The sequence below is a fragment of the Cucumis sativus genome, chromosome 4 (genome assembly GCF_000004075.3).
Source record: "Cucumis sativus cultivar 9930 chromosome 4, Cucumber_9930_V3, whole genome shotgun sequence".
In the NCBI taxonomy this organism is placed as follows: Eukaryota; Viridiplantae; Streptophyta; class Magnoliopsida; order Cucurbitales; family Cucurbitaceae; genus Cucumis; species Cucumis sativus.
In genome coordinates this window covers 41267-58275 of record NC_026658.2, presented here as the reverse complement: position 1 = coordinate 58275, position 17009 = coordinate 41267, and the positions used below count along the sequence as shown (strand labels likewise).

The following is a 17009-nucleotide window of genomic DNA, read 5'->3' as shown; positions in this document are numbered from 1 at the left end:
CCACCCCCATTTTATCTCCTCATGGGTTTCCATTCATTCCAACTAACTTCCGTCTCGTCTATTCCAACGCCCTTTTTTTTTCTTCTTCTCATTCTTCCAAACAAAAATGGAAGATATCATATCCTTAATCTCCTCCCTGCACACAGCACACACACAAAACTATCCAACAACGACCAAAATAGAGGGACTTGGATATCTCCCTCATCTTTTTCATAATTCAATAATAATAATAATAATAAACAACCAAAAGGGCAATAATATTTATTACCATATCTCTAAAACAAGAAAAAACATAGCAATTACAAAACAAGACGAGATAAGGACTGATTCGAGAGTTGCCTCCCTTTCCCAAAAGCTTTCCCCTAACCTCCAAAATTCTCCACAGAACATCCCAAAACCGTGCATAAACCCCTACATCCTTTCTTCAACAGCTTTCCCCCCTTTTACCCCCGTCTACGTGTGAATGATTGAAGGTTTTACAACTTGTACTGTTAACTTTGAGGTCATAGATTTGGTATCCCTCCCCCCACCCAGATATTGTCGAAGAAAAAAAAAAACTAAAGACTTCGAGAAATAAAATAGAGCGCAAGACCACAAAATTCTAGCTAATAATCATTTACATATAGTGGCAATAAATATTGGGTAAGGAAAACAAAGTAGCAGAAAACCAACCAATTAGAGGATTTTGCAGCAGTCAATTTACAGGAGGAGCTATTTGTGAAATTCTTTCGTCCTCTAAAAGAGCATATGGGTCAACATACGGTGGAGGAGATATTGGCGTTTGGCCATCATGAATAAAAGAGGCTCCCAAAAACTGCGTTAAATGTTAGAGAATAATTGTTAGTTTCCCTTTAGGGTTTTGTAAGTCCAGCTCCTCTGTAGTAGTAAGTGAAAGGAAACTTACAAAGTATAAACCAAAAAAGAACGAAACCGTTATGATGATCAACGGCCAGAATCCTAAGAAGAACGTTCCTCCAATTGTTAGCAAAAGTTTAGCACGAGGGATCAACCCCTGAAAAGCAAACATAATTAATTCAAACTACATAAGACATACAACTGAAATATGTAGTTGTAATGATAGAAATGAAAATAACTAAATTTTAATCCATGAGACTGTTGGGGAATTAATTCTGTAATTCTGTTTAAGTTTTTAGTTTGCTTGATAGTCTATTATGGTATCAGAAAAAGAAGTCCTATCTATCTTCGACCTTTGTAATGTTTATTTTTCCTTAGTTAATATTGAAATTTCCACATGTTGGGCATTTTACACATTTTAAAGCGTATAAATGAGGGGGAGTTTTAGAGCATTTATATACTTAAATTTATTGGTGTTTTCTGCTGAATGGACATTGGATACTCCATAACCCACTCTTGCTTGCTAAGATTCAACAGAATTATTGGTTCCAATTATTAGGCTTTGGCGTGCCGAAGTTACAGTTACTGTTAGAAAGCTGCTAGTTTTTTTTTTTTTTTTTCGGGAGGAAGAAGTCTGGCACTTTCTTCTTTGATTATCACTGCCTACGTGTTTGGTGGCGTTTTCCAATAGAAAGTAAGTCTTTCGAATTGGGCTTTATGAATGGAGGGAAGTTTGTGGTTGAGAAAGGCAACTTTTGTTTTGCTGAGGTTCTCCAAGAGTTCAGAATGGTTGTTTGTTTGGGTAGATTGGTTTCCTTCTTTGGCATCTGTTGATAAAAGGTGCCTTTTTCAGGAAGAGAATTCATCGTCCATGATGGACTGGAGTATGCTTTTCATTTCTGATCACACACTTAGACTTAGGGATGTGCGGAGGAAATTAGTTTTCATCCTCCTTTCTGTAACAATGGGAAGGTTCCTCGGGAGGCAATTTTTATTTTATTTTGTTTTGTTATTTGGTGTATTTAGTTGGAAAGGAACACGAGGAATTTTGTGGGGAAGACTAGCAGAGAGGTCATGGAAGGATGCGTGAAACTTGGCTCACTATAAATTTTTCGTTTAGGCTTTTTTGGCCGTCCATTTCTTTTGGATGGTTCTCAACGTTTGGAGCCAACATTTGATATTTTTTGTAGACCCATTATTTGTGATTTTCATTTTGCATGTCCAGCCAGTCTTTCAATATTCATGGTGGAATATAATAATAATTTCATTAACTAGTCATCAAATTATGGTTATTTTGGTCAGAACTCGTCAAACAAGGTAAGAGTAATAAATGAAACAGATCAGATGAAATGAATTTAGACATTTGAATAGCATATTCACTAGATCTCAATAAAATCATAAGGAAATTGACCTCAAGGCCTTCACTGTTCAATTGCATGGAACGCTCCCTTTGATTGGATAGGCTCTTGTTAACTTCCGTTGAAACAGCACTTCTACGGGAGAAATCTCTGTTTTCTCCAGTCATCTCGCCACCAAGTTCAAAGTCACTGCTGTTAGTATCCTCAAGCAAGGAAGTGGGAGTTATACCTCTCTTCTTCAGTTCCTTCATGAATAATGATTCTGGAGGTTCTTCTCCTGCAGAAAGTAATGCAAAGAAACTTTATTGACATAATTCATCTCATGCAAAATACATTATTCACTACAATCAACTCCAGTCCTTGGGTCAGGTACAGGTGTCCCAGTGTATGAGCGCAGCTTCCACTCCCGGTTACAAAAGAAACATTCAACCATACACATACACATGGTTCTGATGGTTCTGATGGTTCTGATGGTTCTGAAGGTGCTGCATATCCATCAATACTCACAAACTAAATGAGAAAACCAATTATATGGTTAGACTGAATACGAAGGATGGGAAGCAGCCAATAATACAGTCATAGTATGGTTGGTCAACTTGATGACAAATAAGATCACCAGAAAATTTCTATCATACCAGGCATCCGCAGAGTCATAGGTGTAGAGAAAGCAACCTTCTCTAACCTTGGAAAACACAAAGAGTCCTTCAAAATTAAAATCATTCTCCATAACCTAGTTTCTTGATGTGGAGAATGATTTAAGTTGCTTTTCCTTGCTTTGTTCAACCTTGGAAAGCACAAAGAGTGTTTGAAGATGCTTAGCTTGTGGGTTCATTTGCTGATGCTTTTGAGATGAATTATGTCCAAGATAATTTGATAAGGGCTTCTCAACCTTTTTCACCAGTTATATTTCCTTCCTTAGTTCCTAAAAGGTTTTCATATTTAATTGAAGCTTGTGGTTTACAACTCAAAGAAATTCACCCTCTTTCCCCTCTTGTAAAGTTCTAAGGAGCTGAGGCAACTTGTTTGTCAATAAGAGTTGAATTTTTGCTTTGATTGCTAGAGATCGTGGGTGTACTTTCTTTTGAATTGCTTTATAAAGGGAAGACGGTTTCTTGTTCGCTGTTTCTGAAGTTTTCGCTTTGGCAGGTTAATATTACTTGTTGGGCTTTGTTTCATTCTCCTGATGGAATTTTTTAGAGCATTAGGAGAAGATTTCTTTTTAAGATTCTTGGTATTGGTTCATCAAACGCTTCTTTCATTGGATTTTTAGTGTGTAAATCGTTTAAGGAGTTTTCAGTTTGCTCTTTGTTAGTCTTCTGTTGGTTGGTGGTCGTTTTCTGGGTTTCTTCGGTAGTTTTGTACTTTCTTTTGTTTCGGAAGTTTATCCTTTTTGGTTGTATTTGCAGATCCTTACCTTTCTTTTTTCTTTTTCCTCTCATTGTGAGAGTTTGTATCTCCTAGATGTTTTATCTTTTCATTATGTCATTGAGAAGTTGGTTTTTGTTTTAACCGGTCCCTAACTAGACATTACAGTTTTCTTGTATGCTACTTGCGGCATGGAAGACTTCATTTATATGAAATGCATGAATGGGAACGTATGACTTGCGTAAAGAAAGTATAAGACAATAATCAACAAAAGAGAATCTTCAGGTTCCTAATGAGGAATGTGAAAACTCCAATCACCAAGACTTACCACTGGAGATATCACTACTGAGACAGTTAAAAACTTGCTTGGAACATCTACAGGTGAACGCAAAAAGGTCTGCTCTAATATGTACGCATTCTTCTACAATGGACCAAGAGAGAGAAAATCCAGATGTGAACATGGTAGGAAGATGGTATATGCACAAAGGAGACCGGCTAGGTAAATTCATGAGAGTAAGCTTGAAGGCCTCATGAGCCTCCACACAGGAGGGCCAAGCAAACCATGCCGCTGTTACACAAGCTGAAGAAAACTCAAATGTCCGAAACACTTCTTAAAAGAAAAACTGAACCTATGCGAAAACTGTTCAAGCAATCTAAACAAGCATCGCCAGCTACGACTCCTAATACAAGTACGGTACTACAACTGTCGGCTCGACACATACTTGAAGCTTCCTAAAAGCTTTGACTACAAAAATTGAACCAAGGAAGACTTCGGATTATAGAATCAAGTGATGGTTAATACAGACATTGATCGAAATGAAAATTTCATCCGTTTACCAAGCTTCCTCTGTCTGATTAACAAAACTCTTAGATTCGCCATCTCTTAAGTTTTTTAAAAAATCGTTGAACGTAAAAAAATTCTTAGTTTAAAATTTCAGATTCCGGTTTAATCCATCTATCGAATCGTGTCTATATTGATTCAAGAATAAAGCTCTAATGAGAATTAGAGTGCCAACGAAGCAACCTTTATTCATAGCCTCAACTATCTTCCACTCCTCATTTACTCAAATAGCTTGATGAATACTCGCACGATTTTGCTACATGATTGAGCTACTTTCAACTGAGCGAGATAATTCAGAAGCGACGGAGCATCTGAACAACAAACTACATCATGCAACTTCGTAGTTTAGCAAAACAAAAACAACGAAAAAACGAACAGTCAATCACCAAAGAAAATACAAGCAAAGCAGGTGCAATGGAAAAAGAAAACCGGTAGAAACGAAGCAGAAGAAAAGCAGTTAAAACTTGCCATTGGTTTCCTTATCAGTATCTTTAGCAGCGCAACGGAAAGTGAACCTTCTATAAACGCAGGCATAACGCAAACTCCTCCGACGTCCATGAAGGAGTAGGGAATCAAAGTCAGAGACGAAGCGTGTTGATTGAGAGCCAAAATTCGAGTGCGAGATGGAAGGAAGAGAGAGAGATGATTTGAGAATTTGAAGAGCAGCCATAGATTAGTTAGATAGCAGAATTGAATGGGAGAAATAGTTTCATCTTAATTTTTCCACAAAAGAGAGCAAAAACAAAATGAAACGCAAGCGGAGGCCAGGACAGGAGGCGACGATTAAAGCGTATACGCATCTGTCGGTGCGCATTATAGCCAACATATGAGGTTCAAATACTAAATTGCGCATGCTTGAGGGCCCCAGAATGGGATTTTGCTTGTGGCTTCGGTTTATTTGTTTTATTTTATTATTTGTTTAGAAGAAAAAGGAGAATGAGAGAAAGAGAGATATGATATATGTGTGTGTGTGACTGTGTGTGTTGTGTGGGGATAGCAATGATTGAATACATATGGTGTAGAAAGTTCCACAAGGGGCATTTCATTGAAGAGGATGTTTGGATTATTCATCTATCTAACTTCTATCTATTTCAGAAACAAATTACAAATATGTGCAGATGTATGGTATGGTATGTATATGTACATCATATGGCATGTTGTATGTAACATCACAAATATGAGTTTGAAAGTTGTTTTGTTCAATATAAGAAAATTGTTGCGGTACTTGAACTTAATCCATAAGGATCGGATACCCATATTCCCGGACCGTACAATCCGGTTACATGAAATGCACCAAAACCAAAACAACCCAACCCTGAGAGAAATAAATGAATTCCAAAAATCTTCGGCAAATCCAAAGAAGGTTTTCCTGTACGTTCATCAGAAAATATTTCTAGATCCCAATACACCCAATGCCAGATAGCTGCTAAGAAGCACAATCCAGAAAACAAAATGGATCTTATAATTAACGTACTCTACTCATGGCGTCAAGCATTTGGGTAGGACTTAGACCTAAAATCAATTTAGGCTTTAAATCTTGGAATTATATCGATATAGACTCTAGCTAAAGTAATTAAATCCTAAACTTTCTTAAAATTATATGTTCAATATAGCTTTTAAAATAATTATGATTAATTATGCATTTAAAAAGATAATTATTAGGATGGTTTTCAAACAAATAAAAATAAAAGGGTTACCAAACAAAACAATACAATACTATTAAAACTAAATTCAAATTTGAGTAGAGTTATTACATTTTCCAAATAATAATAAACAACCTATCAAAGGCTTCAATAGTCGTTACAAACAGAGGGCCACAAATGATAAGATGCAACATTCACGTGTAATATCCACCACATATGATACATGCAATCATAAAGTTTCACTTACAAAGCTTGACCTGTTTTTTCTTTGTTCTACACGATGGTTTTGAGCTGAATTGATTGGGACGCCATTGACGCAGCTCGAGCTGGAGAGATCTCTGAGACCACAAGCACAGAGTCCCCCTGTTTTACCAATCCCTTTGATTTCACAACCTCGATCCCTCTTGAGATGTTTGCTTCAATGTCTTCTGAGAGGTCAATTCGCAAAGGAAACACTCCCCATTGTAGATTCAAAGCCATTCTTGTGCTATCATCGTCGGTTAATGCAAATATTGGCGGCCCTGGGCGGTTCCGGGAAAGGAGAGATGCCATATGCCCTTGATTTGTGAGCACAAATATGGCGTCTACTGAAAGTCTGTTAGCTGCCACAAAGAATATGGAGGTTTTTATTTTAGTGGAAACGTGGGCCAAATGCAATTAGCAACATTCAAACAAACAGAACCTCTTGTTTTGAAGGTAATTGATTTACTTCTTCAAACCTAAGAATCAAAGACTCAGTGTTCTAGTTCTACCACACCATGACACAACCAGCTTTTTCTCACAAAACTTCTCTGTTGTTACCAATTGTTAACAACTTTTAAGGTTAAATCATAAGAAAATATCCTCCAACTGACCATTTGTTTCAAAACTAGCCCTGTACTTGTGGAAGTTACGATATTACTCTACTCTTACCTTTTACAAAGGTTTTTAAATTACTTAATAAGTAAAAGATTTTTTAAAAATTTGATCGAGAACAGTGTGACAGTGACTCAGAACAGAAATGAGTGAAAACATCCAGCCGATATGTTTTTGAAGGATTTTGATGATATATACTTCTAAACCAGAAATATCACATTGAAACTAAGCGCAGAAGAATGGACTAAAATGGCAAGCCAATATATTTCATACGATTTTCTTTTGCATGATTACGTAATAAAGAAGGTAGCCGATAGACATGAGACATAGCCAAAAGGGAATTATGATGTTATTTTGACGATCCCATACGATGGACTTTGTTTAAAAAGAAAGTGGAGAAAAGTGAGTTTTACCCAATTCAGCTGCAGAATTGCAAATTTCTTCTGCAATGCGATCATGCAATGACACTCCAAGTTGATGCTGGGGAAGGAAATTGTTCCTATTTTCTTCACGACTCCATAATTCCATTCGGCTGCTGGCCATCTGTAGAACCGAAAGTGCTTTCTGTCCATATGATCCTATGGCAGACTCCCCAGATAGCATCAACGCATCAGCATATTGTCGGACAGCTTCAGAAACATCTGCAACCTATTGAACACGAAGAGTATGAAATCTCAGCCTTCTGGAGAGCACAAGAAGAGCCTTAAAAAGACACTTTTCTAAATACTTAGATAGTCATTTCAAACAAGTCCAAAATTGAAAACAATCAAAAGCACATGTCACTTGTACCTCAGCACGTGTTGGGGTAGGATATTCAACCATGGACTCTAGAAGTTGAGAAGCTATGATCACTGGTTTGTTCAATTCCCTACAAACTCTGGTTATTTCCTCTTGCACTGCTGGTATCTGCTCGAGCGGAATTTCAACCCCAAGGTCCCCTCGAGCCACCATGATTCCATCAGAGGCCTCTACAATTTCTTCCAGATTTTGAAGGGCCTCCAAGCTTTCAATCTTAGCCAATACCCTTATAGATCTGTGCATGAAAAAGAGAATATACACTTCATCACTTGAGCGAAGTTTTAAAATTACCCAATCTGTTTCAGTAATCAAAATTTGCGGAAAATAATGCCTCAATAGTGTCATGGGAATCCATCTTATGAAATGCTGTTGAAAATTCAATTAAAAAAAGACAAGGAATCAAAAGTTCATGCATAGTAGTGATAGTGATATTTCGACCTAACTCATGGTAAAATATTGACTTCTTGAATCGATGCTTACTTCGCTGATTTTGTTGAAAGGTAGTTCTTTAGATGCCTGACAGGATCTGCACTGTTCACAAAAGAAAGGGCAATGAAGTCCACGCCTTCTGAAATTCCAAATTCAATGTCCGACCAATCCTGCACAACGGAAAACCGAATAACGTAATACACCATCATATTAATTGAATTCCATGTCAACCTGAAATTATTTCAATAGTTTAATACTCGGGCTCGTGAATTATAAATTTGTAAAAAGTTCACATGTGAAAATTAACATTAATTAGAAGAAATGACATTAATCAGAAAGATCCAATACATCGATCAGCCTAAAAATATATAAGTTGATAGGTTAGATAAATTTAATTACATAATACCAAGACCTTTTACTCTGCATTAATATGAGAAAGTCAACCTCGTCAATGGAGAGACAATTGTCAAGAAAATTAGTTTTACGTGCATAAAAATAGATAAATTTTCTTCACGACAGAGATGAAAATGTCCAGGAATAAACTTTTAATGCTGGCACCCAAAAAAGAAAAATTTTGAAATTGAACTCGTAGTGTTGACAACCACAACAAGAAGCCAACTCTTAAATAATGAACCTTAAACTGTTATTCCCATATTGAATCAAGTAAAAACATTGCCATGTTGACAACCCAGAGTAACAAAAAATGTCGAACCATGAAACTGTCCCCACGACTCAAGATAGTGGACCCAACTTGTAATCCCACAGAAAGAAAACTTCGAAAATAATGGATATAAGATTTCCTCCATAGTAATACCAAAACGAAGAATGCAACATCTTAGGTTCTTGATCTTTGAATACATCATACTTGAAAGTTTAACTTAAGAGTGAGCACTTCTAATTATATTTATCAAAAATAAATTTCTCAGTATGAATATTGATATTACAGGAAAAACGTTCCTACCTTACTTGACAACGTGGGAGACTCGTGATTTCTCATAACAAGCCTTCCATCTCTCCAAAAGCTACACTTCGCCCGAGGAAGAAATAAACCTGGGTCTGTGCACCTGCAGCTTAAATCATTCCCAATCTTTTCAATAACTTCAAAGGTTGCCATTCCCCCATCAATTACAATTGAATCACCCACTCGGATACCTGCCCAAATTCGTAAAAACAAGATCTTCAACTTCAAAACCATGTCCTAATTAGCTTCTCGGATTCAAATATTTCTTCGATCACAAATAGAATACACGATTCAAAACGCACCTTCAGAGAAACCTTCATAGCTCGCTTGCACAGTGAATGGACGAGAACCTTCGAATTTCTTAGCAGTGAACAACCAGATTGAACCATCCTGAACAATGACGACCAGAGAATTTAGACTACAGTAAAGGGAAACAATGAAAACAGAGACATGACAATTACAATTTACCTCAACTTTTACAGAGGAAGGAGCTCCATGATCAACCACATGAATCTGACTTCCTTCAATATCAATCATAACCGAAATACAGAATCCTTTCTCCTCATTTAACTTCTTGATTTTCTTAATCATATCACAATGCCACTCCATCGAGTTGTGACACATATTCAATCTCGCAATATTCATACCTTCCAACGCTAACTTCTCCAAATCCGCAATCCCACTACACGCTGGACCAACAGTGCATACAAGCTTCGTCTTCCTCATCCCTAAAAACCCCTTCTCCTTCAATTCCCTCTCCGCTACAATATCAAGCCCTAAAGTGGCCTCTAAACCCTCCAATCTTTTCAACCTCTCCTCATCCTCCAAATCGACCTGCATTGTCGCCTTCACTCCATTTACAACTCTCCCCTTCATCCTCCTCCGACTACACCAAACTGTTCGGCGACCCATAACCGGCATCCGAAAGCCCAAACGCTTCACATCCAACACAGGGTTTCTCACCATAAAATTACAGCGAGCACGAATCATCATAGCATTGACCTCCGCCATTAACAAAAAACAAGAAAGAAGATTAAGTAACTCTGCAACTATCTAGCCTTCTTCTGCAAGAAGAGGCCTTAGATAGCTTCAAATAGTATAGTCCGCCGAGTAAGGAACAATGGTGGATTTAACAAGAAAGAAGAAGAAGAATATTCGATGAGAAGAACCCTAATTATTTATGAATGGGAAGAAGACTTTTGTCACAGTGTTTAGGTGTTAAGAAGAGATATAAATTAATTTGAACTTTACCGGTCAACTAACTTTCCCGGCGTTGGCTTGTGGTTTAGGTTCAACCTCTAAACCTCACGTGCCACCCACTGTTTCCTGCAGTTCTGTCCGACCCAAAACCCTTTTCTCCCTTTCCCATTTCTTTTGGAATTTTCCTAAATCTTTAACAAATTCTTCTCTTAAATTATCAATTATTTACTTCTAACTTGTTTCAAATGAAAATTTAAAAAAATTAAAAAATCACTACAATAAATTGCAATAGATAGCAATAATTACTCTGAGAAGTAAATGTAGATCTAGCTTAATAAGAAGTGGTTATTGGTTCCAAACCGCTTTGGGTGTCATTTGGTAATTCTTTTTTTATTATAACTAAAATTTAAAATTTTGTTATATTTTTTTGTAAATATTTTATCAAAATTTTCATTAAATTTTTTTTTTGTTTTCAAAATTAAGCTTAAATTTGATAAAGAATAGAGATAAAAAAGAAAAAGAAACTCATAGATCCAGAATTATTTCAAATTCTTGTTAATACGCAAACCTCTTAAAGTTTCATCAAATGCATGTCACTATTTATGAGGAAAATGAGTAGTAGATATAGAATTATATGGATGAAACAAAAGAGTGGCATATGAGGCAATGAAAATTTGATAATTAATTTTTTAGAACAATAAGCTAAAAAACATTAGATTATATATGTGTATTTTCATGTTAGGTATTATTATTATTATGGATATCAAAAGGGGTTAGGAAGGAAGAGGACAGTTATATAATTAAATCTATAGGTTAAAATTTTGGATTAATCAAAAGATGATATTAAGGGGAAAAAAAAAGGATTGGTTGAGGAAGGGACAAAGATGTACGGACGGCATATGCAAATATATAAAACCCACCAAAATATACGGACCCAGCTGTTGGACGACAGCTGGAGGTCTCTCCCCTTCTTACCTTTCAAACCCCAAAACTATACTTCATCCTTTTATTTATTTACTTTTTTTACTATTTTATCCACTTACAGCTACCCCTCAATTTTTAAAATTTGTAATTTCTACATTAAATATTTTTTTAAAAAAATTTATTGCAATTAAAAAATGTAAGGGTACAAGATTTGAACCTCGATACAAACAGGTGTCATTTTAAAATATCAAAATAGGGAAGAAAGACGAAAAACTGAGTTGTGACCTGTTAGAGATGTGAAGGAGTTTGTGAAGTAAACGATGAAAAAGGACGATAAAAAGGATCAAAAATAGATCATAGGCTTTTTAAATATATATTACCTTATCTCCTCCAGTCTTCAGTGGAAAACTCACACTCAATTAATTTAAGTTTGATTAAATAATCAATTAACACAATTATATTTTTTTACTTGAAATAAAAATCAAATAATTATTTATATATATAAAAAAAGATCCAAACAACAAATCATTTCATACATTTTGTGTCAATTAATCTACAAAATTTTGTGTAGAGGGGTAGGTTTTTCTTGTTAGAATGAAGAACTAAGAACTTAAAATGTATGCACAACAAAATAGTCTCAGGAGTCCCAACAAAGACATTTTATATAACAGATGAAAATAGCAACTACGGTTGCCTTTGCTCTCTAGCTCTAATCTTAGTAATGAAGATTGACATTACCTACACAAAATATTCTAAATTTCAAACCACAGAAGCATATTCCAAGTTCACCTAATTCAACTATTGTTGTGTTGCTTTCTAATTCTACTAGAACGTCTCACAGGAGTCACAATCTCTTCATCACCCTATAACAAACAAATAGAAAGAATTAGATAAGAGAAAAAAAAAACAATTTATGTAAATTACCAAATATCATCTTTTAAAATTTTTTATTTTTGACTTGAGCTGTTTTGCAAAACAATAATCTTTATAATAATTGGATTTTATAAAACTGTACTTTGAAATAATTTGAACACATCCTATTTTAAATAAGTTAATTAAAAATAAAATCAAAAGGACAAGAAAGAAAAATATCACATTACTAATGAACTCCAAATTTGAGATACTCACATGCTTGATTGGGATCTTCTCATAGGTCGTGAAACTCCCATAAGATGGAGAAGCTGAAGTGGACAATGAATATTCATCTAGAGAAGAAGCCATTGATTCTCTTCTTGAATTCTTCTTCATCTTCCTCCTTACATGGCTATGGCTCTCAACTTCATTCAATGTTTTGTCTGCTTTTGTTTCTCCTTCCCTCATGCTACTGTATTGGAAACTACTGGTTTCAGAAATAGAAAATTCTCCACCCATATCATCTTCTTCATCATCTTTTTCTTCCACTCGACTCATGTTCATCAGAGGCTGCTCCTTCTTTTGCTCATCGGCAATGGATAGTGGTGGTGGTTTTGAGCCTGATTTTCTTCCATAAATCAGTCCTGCAGTTACAAGAGATAAACCCAGCAGTATAGCAGATATTATAATAGCTTTGGTTTGTGTAAAATCCCGAGAGATTCCGATTTCTGTTCTGATGACATCAATGGTTCTGCCTCCAATTTCATGGTCAAAGTCAGTTTGACGTTCAACTGGAGGTGACTGGTATTGCAATTCTGTGTTCTTTGCTCCCTCTGTTTCCCCTGTTGCTGCTGCCGCTTCTTGTCTAATTTGATCATGAAATTTGAAATCATCCGTTGAAGAAAATTTGAAATTGTCCTCAGATTTCTCTTGGATGTATTCTTCTTCTTCACATAGTTCATCGGAAGCTGAATTTTCTGAGGTCTCTTCATTGATTTCTTCTAATGGTTCTTCAAAAACCTCTCCATTCTTCTCTTCTTCATTGGCATTGACTTCATCACTTCCTTGAAATGATACCTCTTCTAGCTCTTCTTCATTTTGAGATTCTCTTTCAAAATTTTCAATACCAATTTCTCTCATCTTCATTGCTTCAATCTCTTGCAACAAGTCTACTTGTTGTTCCTGTTCTTGTTCTTCGTTCTCGGATTCTCTTTCAACAGGTTCTTCAAAAATGCCGATTTCTTCTTCTTCTGGTCGCTTTTCTATTCCAACAAGTTCTTCAAAAATGTCAGTTTCTTCTTCTTCTTGTCGTTCTTCTATCTCAATAGGTTCTTCAAAAATGTCAGTGTCTCCATCCTTCATGGCTTCCATTACATTCAATATGTTTTCTTCTTCCCACACAGTTTGATGAGATAATACAAGACACTGCTCATTCATATTGAAGAACTCGGTCTGGTTTTCATAATGAACCAGTGGTAGCCCTCCTCTGAAATTGAAAACCATATCAGAAATAAAAGAGATGGAATTCACATTCCAAACCTCAAGTTTCTGGACGAACACATTGAAATTTGTTTTTGCCAGCTCGTAAATTTCGGATGCATCTTCCATTGTTAATGAGCTTGGCCTCTTGAAGATACTCGGATCATGAACATTCACAACATAAAGAGAAAAACAAGCAGTAAACAAGATCAAAAGCAAAGAGCTGATCTTGAATATTCTTGACACGGACACCTTCCATGACTTTTGAACTTTTGTTGGGCTTTGTTCAGAAACATTAATTCCCTCCTCCTCCTCTTCCACTTCATCTTCTTCTTCTTCCATCTGCGATTCGTTGGAAGAAGCTTCATCAAGTTCCTTTGATGAATCTTCAGAATCAGTTTCCTCCACAGATTCAGACTCGGAAACATTGGCAAAGGAAAGGAGCTTTTCCTCAAGTCTGCCGTCTGGTTCAAATCGATTGATTCTTCGGTTTGGTCTGTAATGGAGGAACTGAGGCCTTGGAGACAGATAATTAGTTTTTGGATCATAAGGGGGAAGTGATGGATCAGCATCGAGAGGTGCTATTGTTGGAGAAGAAACAGGACTTATCTTAAAACTTTGATCAAGATCAAGATTGACACAATCCACTTCTTCAGTTAAATTACTCTTAGCTGGAGGAGAGTCTAAATCGTTGTTCGAGACAGAGATTACCGCAAACTCAGAATTAGATGGTTCGGAAGGTGCTACAGCATTGGTGGATTTTGAAACTTGAGCATTTCCAGACGTCATATCGGTTTCGACTGCCATTGTTACCACCATCTCCGGGTTCAAATCGTATCTGTAAGTGGATTTCGAATCGTCAAATGAATCAGAAATGACCTCAAAACCACCAAATCTCACTATCTTTGCTGTTTTTGAATTTGAAACAGGAGGAATTTGAGAGTTGGTATCGGATTCAAGTGCCTCTGGTGCCTCCAAACTTCGATTCACCGAGTTGAGTGAAGAGCTCTTCATTCCGGAAAATGAAATAGAGGACCGAGCTGGCTCGTTCCGATCACCCAGAACCTTCTTCCTTGGAGAGACTGCAATCTTGGAGGCAGCGGAAATTGTAGGAGACATAAAATGCTTCGACGATTTTCCAACTATCGGTGAACGAACTCGAACGGGTTTAGGACTCTGATCTTTACCATTTTCTTTCTCCGAGATGTCCCGAGAAGTAAATGAATTTTCTCTGTTCACTGAGTTTCTTCGTGGATAATCTAAAATTTTTATTAAAAAATAAACAAGTAAAAACACAGATCGCAGATTCAAACGTTGAAGATGGAAGCAATTTGAGATTAAAAAGAAAGGAAGATTTCTTTGTAGCAAAAAAAAAAAGGAAAAAACCCTAAACATTCTCGGCAAACAAACAAAATTGAACCAAGCAAAAATATAAAGGAAGAAACCAAGCAAGGAAATGGCGAACTCATAGCCAGATACCAACGAACAGATATTCTTTTACAAACCCAAAAAAAAAAAAATTCATTAACCAAACAGATTTAAACCACTCTAAGATCCCTATGAAAAGAATAACCATGAAGAAACCAAAACCATACCAGAGGGACTATTGGCCGGAGTGATAGGGTTTAAGCCTCTGGGATTGGCAACTATGGATTGCTTTGAAAACGGGTTACCCGAGAAGCTCCGGCGGATGGGGTTACTGATTTCGGAACTTCTTGAATTAGGGCTTGTTCTTCCGGACAGAAATGACGGAGAGGAGGACCTGTTGGACGGCAGCGCCATGGAAATGGAATTGAGAGAAGAATTTTCAGATGCAAGGGGAGAGAAATTTGAGAGATTCAAATGTGGAACAGAAATGGAAAGTCGGCGAAAATATTTAAGGGGAGAGAGAGAGGGGTTTTGGTGAAGATGATGACTCCTTAGCTTCTCGGTCAGTAACGGCTAGTTTTTTCATAGTAAATGAAGGGATCTTTTGGGATTTTTATTTTTAAAAGAAATTTAAGAAATGGATGGTTTTGGATTTGACCGTTGGACTTCCAAAGAATAAGTGAGAGGGTAAGCAAAAGCATGCGAAAGTGAAAAGTGAATTGAAAAATGAAAAATAGCCGTTGGTGAAATTTTACTTCCTCCATATCTTTCTTTTTTCCTTTTCTTGTTTGAAAAAAAAATAACACAGTTATTATCTCTAAAAAAAATCAATTTCTGTATACCAAAAAATACATCAAGATAGGTTTAGGTGATGTTTCAAATATGAATAATATTTTAAATACGTACAAATATTACAAAAGTTGTACCAAGATAAGTGATGTTTGAAATGTTTGGAAGTACCAGAGTTACAAACTAATAACAATAATATTAAATGTCTCGTGTGAATATTCTCGACAAAAGAAAATTTATAAATAGTTTTTTTTTTCCTTCTCATTTTTTACTAAGCTAAAAGTACACTTATAGACTGAGAATAATATTTATGGTAAAAATGAGGTTAAATGATTAAAATTCATGAAAACTAATATTCTAAACTCAGGTTGTATTAATTTAAATTTTATACTCTTATAATGTTATTAATTTACACTGATTCCATTAAAAACCCCAGGTCAAATTTCAAGTGTATAAAATTGTTTTCACTTTATTAAAGTAAAAGAAAAGTGTTCATTTAACACTTCCACAATTATGCAGCACTCAAATTGTGAAATGAAACATTCATGAGTATTTTAAATATATGGATTCATTTATGACGTGTGAGTCATAATAGAAGCAAGACTTAGAAGTTTTGAGTGATATAACTCCTAGATTTGGAGTATGCATTTCCTTATTAAAGTGATTGTTAATTATATACGATTATATGTGAATTGGTTAGACATTAGTCTCAAACTTTAGAGAGATAATTTTTTTTATTGTTTTTCTTTCATCTATCTAAGTTGGTTCACATTTATTTGATGGTCAAACGAACTTCCAAACCCACATTCAAACACAACCATTTGAGTTAACCAAGTTGGATTCTCATTGATCGAACTGTTTGATTGAATTGCCCACACCAATAATTAAGAGATCCAATATATATATTTATCTAATATTTTAATTGATTTAGTTCGTTTTGAGGCTTAGGTCAACTTGAACCGATAACACCCATGATAGCCACCATTTGGTTGGACGACAAATCGTATAGGTTGGATTGATTGTGTTATTCAGATCACATCGAGATTTTTTAACACTTTCAATGATAGACAAGTCCATCTAACATCAATCATGCTTCACTCACGTCGATTTCACTAATTTTCTTTGAAACTTATTCCATATGAATCAAGGATGCTTTTGTCTGCAACATGCTTTGAGTTATTTTGTGAGCAAAAGGTGGAAAAATATCATAGTACCATCGTTTATAAATTAAGTAATACGTAGATGATAAAAAAGTCTATGTTTGGAGTACATGTTATCGTAGTTGTGTTACA

General features: G+C 35.8%; 3 protein-coding genes across 3 annotated transcripts; all 3 read right to left on the bottom strand.

Moving 5' to 3' along the window:
• Nucleotides 1-172: 172 nt before the first annotated feature.
• Nucleotides 173-5193, bottom strand: LOC101221726. Its single transcript, XM_004150223.3, has 4 exons — nt 4888-5193; nt 2267-2490; nt 905-1012; nt 173-814 (listed from the first exon to the last, which is right to left on the bottom strand). The coding sequence occupies exons 1-4, from the start codon at nt 5087-5089 to the stop codon at nt 695-697; spliced, it is 654 nt and encodes a 217-aa protein (XP_004150271.1). The 5' UTR covers nt 5090-5193; the 3' UTR covers nt 173-694.
• A 929-nt stretch (nt 5194-6122) lies between these two features.
• LOC101220786 (plastidial pyruvate kinase 1, chloroplastic) lies at nt 6123-10116 on the bottom strand. Its single transcript, XM_004150219.3, has 7 exons — nt 9574-10116; nt 9408-9495; nt 9106-9296; nt 8196-8314; nt 7707-7950; nt 7331-7565; nt 6123-6664 (listed from the first exon to the last, which is right to left on the bottom strand). Exons 1-7 carry the CDS (start codon nt 10114-10116, stop codon nt 6336-6338), a joined length of 1749 nt encoding a protein of 582 aa, XP_004150267.1. The 3' UTR covers nt 6123-6335.
• Nucleotides 10117-11739: 1623 nt separating this feature from the next.
• LOC101223143 lies at nt 11740-15465 on the bottom strand. The gene is made up of 3 exons (XM_004150229.3): nt 15156-15465; nt 12358-14819; nt 11740-12092 (listed from the first exon to the last, which is right to left on the bottom strand). Exons 1-3 carry the CDS (start codon nt 15340-15342, stop codon nt 12024-12026), a joined length of 2718 nt encoding a protein of 905 aa, XP_004150277.1. The 5' UTR covers nt 15343-15465; the 3' UTR covers nt 11740-12023.
• Between the last annotated feature and the right edge of the window lie 1544 nt (nt 15466-17009).